This window comes from Tachysurus fulvidraco, chromosome 15 (genome assembly GCF_022655615.1).
Source record: "Tachysurus fulvidraco isolate hzauxx_2018 chromosome 15, HZAU_PFXX_2.0, whole genome shotgun sequence".
NCBI lineage: Eukaryota > Metazoa > Chordata > Actinopteri > Siluriformes > Bagridae > Tachysurus > Tachysurus fulvidraco.
This window is the reverse complement of record NC_062532.1, coordinates 19897172-19902849: the sequence shown is the minus strand read 5'-3', so window position 1 is coordinate 19902849 and position 5678 is coordinate 19897172. Positions and strand designations below refer to the sequence as shown.

At 40.1% G+C, this 5678-nt stretch overlaps 1 protein-coding gene across 8 annotated transcripts in view; it reads left to right on the top strand.

Annotated features, from left to right (window-relative positions):
• Positions 1-1077: 1077 nt before the first annotated feature.
• ezh1 (enhancer of zeste 1 polycomb repressive complex 2 subunit) overlaps positions 1078-5678 on the top strand; it is a 27455-nt gene continuing 22854 nt past the window's right edge. For 2 of the 8 annotated variants that reach the window (XM_047800563.1, XM_047800557.1), the window contains exons 1-3: positions 1800-1820; positions 3102-3257; positions 3700-3825. In XM_047800563.1, coding sequence (XP_047656519.1) covers positions 1818-1820; positions 3102-3257; positions 3700-3825 — 285 coding nt within the window. In that variant the 5' untranslated portion in view covers positions 1800-1817. Of the gene's footprint in view, positions 1230-1408; positions 1428-1798; positions 1821-3101; positions 3258-3699; positions 3826-5678 lie in introns of those variants that run through there. The other 6 variants (XM_047800561.1, XM_047800560.1, XM_047800562.1 and 3 more) reach the window with 6 other exon arrangements.

Genomic DNA, 5678 nt, shown 5'->3' with positions numbered 1-5678 from the left:
TGTCCCTAATAAAGTGGACGATGAGTGTATAACTTTATCTAACTGGGGTTTCTAGCGTGTGTCAAGACAAGTTTGGGGATGCCAAGACGTGCATATAATGTGTAATAAGTGAACAGTGCGCGCGCCCCTCTGTCCGATTCCGTGCACTAGTACACTCAGTCGCGTAGTGCATGATGTGTCCACCGGTTAGCGCGCGAGAACTTGGAGATACAGCTAAACCTCTGTAATGGGGACTTAGTCTGACGACTCATCACGGTTTACCTTTCAGTGCCGCGAGACAGACGCGGCTAGCCAGTGCGTTAGCTTATTAGCCATCAACGGAGTGCAAAATGTAAACAGTGGCGACACCTTAAGAAGCAGGTGAACAGAACTATGTATTTGTTGTTCGGTTGTCCTGAGTAAACGGTTACAGAATTGTGGGAGCGGAAACAGTGACCAGGTGCGCGTGCTTCTTCTCTTAAAGCAACTAACGGTCCGGAACTCACCAATGACGACGTCAAATCACCAAGACAACCGCTGGAGGGATGTAATAATAATAATAGTTTATAATAATAATAATAATATATTAATATATAATAATAGATATGATAATAATTAATATGATTTACATAATCATACTACTAATAATGAAGACGAATAGTTATCATTATCCTACTAGTAGGACATGATCATCTTATATAATGATGCTTATGATGATAATCCTACTAATACTAATAATAATCGTCATAATATAAGACTATAATACTAATATCATACTAATACTAACTATAATCACTCCTTATAAGACACAGACGATCCAACCCTGTCCTACGTTTATCTGCTTTCTTGCGTATACTTTATCTGTTTATTTCCCATCCCGGTTGTATTATCGTTGTCCTCTCTCATCCTCGTTGTTTTCTACTTCCGCGGTATCTAATGAGGTTCGTATATGTAATGACAGTACAGTGTGCTCCCCGGGTCGTGTTTAATCAGGCTGTGTAATGCTCGGTACTGTAGGGGTGTTTTAATCCCTCCGCGCTCTACGACGCTGCTAATAAACACGTCACCCGGAGCTCAGGTCCGACTCAGTAGCGAAGTGCGCAGCTCTAACTAACGACCCGAGGAGTTGTCGCGCGCACTCGTCAGTTTCCGTGTGCTTGTTATCTGGGTGCTCGGTTGCTCGGACGCCTTTGCTGCTGTTTATTCGGAGGGGGAACGAGGAGTTGTGCGCGCGAGCCGCTGGACCGAAGGTAGGTAGCAGCGCGTGGAACTGCGACGACCGATCTGCACGCGCGTGCGCGAGCGTGTTTTCTTTCCGTTGCTTTCTTCTTGTTTATTCTCGCGCTGTAAATCCGGACGTTTTCTGTGTGACGGACGGAGTCGTCAGACGTTGGTGAAGAATTTTTCAGCCTAACGCCAGCGAGAGCTTCGTTTATAACGCGATTCCGGTACCGACGCCTCGAGCCTCCTTTTATTATTTTTTTTTTATCTTGATGTCCTCCAAAAAAATATCCTACACGTGTATTATACTTTAGTGCTTGTGTGGAGAAATGAAATGCTGCGAAACGTGTAAAAAGTGTGACCTACGCACTTCTCCGTGCCGTTTCGCTACGGCCTCGCGCGAGGACACGCCCACTTCCAGCGAGCAGCGCGTGTTCCTCTCTCGCAGACAGCGTGTCACGCGCGGCCCTGGATGACGCCCTCCGTTACCGGTTCTATCCTAACGGTCACGGGCGTTCATTTCAGACTGAAGTAAAAAGACTGAGAGAATGTTTAAAACGTCCGTGGGTTTCCGGAAATTACGAGAAAACGAGGAAGGGATTTAAATCCTTTTAAAAATGGTGAACTGGAGTTCTGTTTTGTGGCCAGCAGGGGGGGCGCGCGAACATGCTACAGGGAAGCAGCCAACCGTGGATACTGTTCAGTGACAAAGTTTGAGTCATGTGTGAGATTTGTGAGGCCCCTCTGTCTGTGTGTGTGTGTGTGTTTGTGTTGTGTGTGTGTGTGTGTGTGGTGTGTGTGTGTGTGTGTGTGTGTGTGTGTGTGTGTGTGTGTGTGTTTGTGTGTGTGTGAGTCATTGCTGTTGCGGGAAAGCTTCTGAAAGCTGGAAAAGCACAGGTTTATAACCCCAGCATCACTGTAAGATGACTCAGTGTCTGTAGAATAACTGAAGAACTCTGAACTAGAAAGTAGAAATCCTCTGACCATACACCACACACACACACACAAATGTACACACACACTATATATATATACACATACACACACACACACATATATAAACGCATAAATACACACCACCACACACACACACTATATATATATCTATATATATATATATATATATACACATACACACACATATATACACATAAATGCATGCACACACGTGTGTATATATATATATACACACACCACACATATATATATGTGTGTGTCTGTGTGTGTGTATGTATGTTGTGTCTGTGTGTGTGTATATATATATATAATACACACACATATATATATATTGTGTGTGTGTGTTTGTGTTGTGTGTGTGTAAATTTTATATATGATATATATACACACCACATATATACAGTATATATACATACTCATACACCATACACACACATTTCAGTATCTTGCTCTAAATCCCTGTGTGTGTATTTGGACGTTTACTTGAAGTGGGTTAGCTGAAAGAGATCTTGATTGTCTGTATTAATCAAGTTTAAAGTGATTTTTGTCTGTTTTCTGCAGAAAGTACCACATTAACACACTTTTTATTCGATTTCAATATATACTGTTACCGGGGTTTCTATAAATCTAATGTGTTTTTTTTTTATTCCCTGCAAAAAAACTTTTTTTTTAAATAATAATAATAATAATAATAATAATAATAATAAATAGAAATTGATGTGAGGAATAAAACATCATGCTGTTATTAGAAAAGAATCAGTTCCAGGGCTTAACAATAACTCGGCTTATAAACAATAAATCACAACAGTTACTCATCATTGATTATTTTCCGATAGCAGCACAACACTGTGTGAATTATTACTTGTGAGGATTTTATTTCCCTTGATACACTGACTTCTGGATGCCTGGACCTGCATGTTGACTGCTGTCATTCTGTGTGTGAGGTGTTTCAGGTGATGGAGGTGATGGAGGAGGCGTCTGGCGCTCGCTTCTGTCCCACTAAAGCCCCGGGCAGCCTGATGAAGTGGAGGAAGAGGGTCAAGTCTGAGTACATGAGGCTCAGGCAGCTGAAACGCTTCCGAAAGGCAGAGGAGGTGAAGGTGTGGATGAGTGTGTACAGTCACACACACACACACACACACACACACACACACACACATACGTACACACACATCTTACTGTCAGATCCTTGATCAGAGATGAGAACAGATCTGTCCACACTGATACTCTGTCATTCTATAAAACGACTGCTCTCTCTCTCTCTGTCTCTCTCTCTCTCTCTCTATATTGTATATCTGTCTCTCTCTCGGTTTCTCTCACTCTCTCTCTCTCTCTCGGTTTCTATCTCTCTCTTTCTCTCTCTCTCTCTCTCTCTCTCTCGTCTTCAGCAGCTGTTTTTGCTTTTTCAGTCATCACCTGTTTGTTTAGTTTTTGGCTCTGTGTGTGCGCGTGTGTGTGTGCGCGTGTGTGTGTGCGCGTGTGCGCGTGTGTGTGTGTGTGTGTGTGTGTGTGTGTGTGTGTGTGTGTGTGTGTGTGTTTCAGGCTCTGTTTCTGTCAAACAGACGTAAGATTGAAGCACGGACCGAACTGTTAAACGAGGAATGGTCCAAGCTCAGGATCCAGTCCATCCCTCTGTCCACACCGAGCGGCTCACTGACCAACAAGAAGGTTAACAAAGACACACACAGAGCGAGAACCCAAGAGAGAAACCGATTAATTAAATGAGTGTGTGTGTGTGTGTGAGTGAATGAGAGAGTGTGTGTGTGTGTGTGTGAGTGAATGAGAGAGTGTGTGTGTGAGTGAATGAGAGAGTGTGTGTGTGAGTGTGCGTGAATTCTAGTGTTTAGTGATGAGAGTGTGTGTGTGTGTGCAGTGACTGAGAGTGTGGTGGTGAGGTTGAGTGTGTGTGTGTGTGCGTGCAATGAGCTTGTGTGTGTGTGTGTGACTGAGAGTGATGTGTGCTGTGTGTGTGTGCGTGAATGAGAGTGTGTGTGTGTGTGAGTGACATGCTACGGTGTTGTGTGTGTGTGACTTTATGATAGTTGTGTGTGTGTGTGCGTGAATTCGATAGTGTGTTTGTTTTTGGCGTTAGCTGAGATGATCGATTTTTGTGTTTTGTTTGTGATTGACTTAGACGTGTTTTGTTTCTTGCATGCATCGAGATTTTTTGTGGTGCCGTGTAGTTATTAGTGTTGTTTCTTGTTCTTTCATTTACGCTCTAGCTGTTTTGACATTTACTGAATATAGTTGTGTTATTTTATCTACTGCTCATGTGTTTTTTTGGTTTCTTTCCTTCTAGTCGTGTATGTCGTCCTTACTCTCTTGTGTTTTTGGATTCTTTTTCCCTTTCACTGCGCGTCTTTTTTGTTTTTGTCGTTTCTCTCTCTATGTGACGTGTTTTTTCTTTCCTTCTCTTTAATTCGATTTTGTTTTTTCATTTCTATCCAGTGTGTGTTTTTGTGTTTTCTTTCCTTCGCTCGTCTTTCTTTCATGATCTGTTTTCTCTATCTAATTCATACGTTTCTCTTTTTTTTTTTTTTTTTCTTGTCCCTTCTCTTTTTTTTTTTTTTTGCTTTCACTTGCTTTTTTTTATTTTTTTTCTTTCCCTGTCGTCTGATATTTATTTTTTTTTTTTTTTTTTTTTTTCTTTGTTTCCTTCTTCTTTTGTTTGTTATTTATTTTTCTTTCTTCCTTCGAGTCTTTTTTTTTTTTTTTTCTTTGCCTTTCTTTTGTTTTTTTTCGTTTTTTTTTTTTGTCGTTCTGTTAGTTTTTGTGGTTTTTCTTTATCTTTTTTCTTCTCTTTTTTTGTGATCTTCCGTTCTCTCTGTTTTTTTTTCTTTTTTTTTTTTTCTTCTCGTTTTTTTTGTTATTTTCTTTTTTTTTTATTTCTGCGTCCGTGGTTTTTTTCTGTTTTTTTTTTCGGTTCTCTTTTTTTTTTCTTTTTTTTTTTCTTTTGGTTTTTATCTTCGCATGTTTGGTGTTTTGTTCTTTTTTCTTTTCTTTTTTTTTTTCATTCTCTTTTTTTTTCTCTGTTTTTTTCTCTTGTTTTTGATTCTCTATTTTTTTTTTCGTTATTTTTTTTCTTTTTTTTTTTCCTTTTTTTTTCTTTGTTTCTTCTCTTTTATATCTTTCTTCTCTTGTGTTGTTTTTTTCTTCTCTTTTTTTGTTTTTTCGTTGTGTGTGTGTGAGTGTGTGTGTGTATGAGAGTGTGTGTGCCCTGTGATACAACCGATACAAATTTCCATTTTCGGCTGTAACTGCTGTTACGAGACTAATTCAGCTCTCGAGGATTGAAAGTGAACGAAACTAAACAAAGCAATAACTCTAATGTGTACGAATAATTTGTCCGTTCATCAGCTTCGAGAACCCTCAAATAATATGACGTCATCTCCAGTGATTTCCACGGCGTTGGTGCTCGCTGGGGTTTGTGGTGCATTCTGGGAAACAGAGCAGTTTTGCTGTAGCATCTTCTAACAACTTTATTTTTATTTTCAAATGTCAAACCATGTTCTAAGATAAAG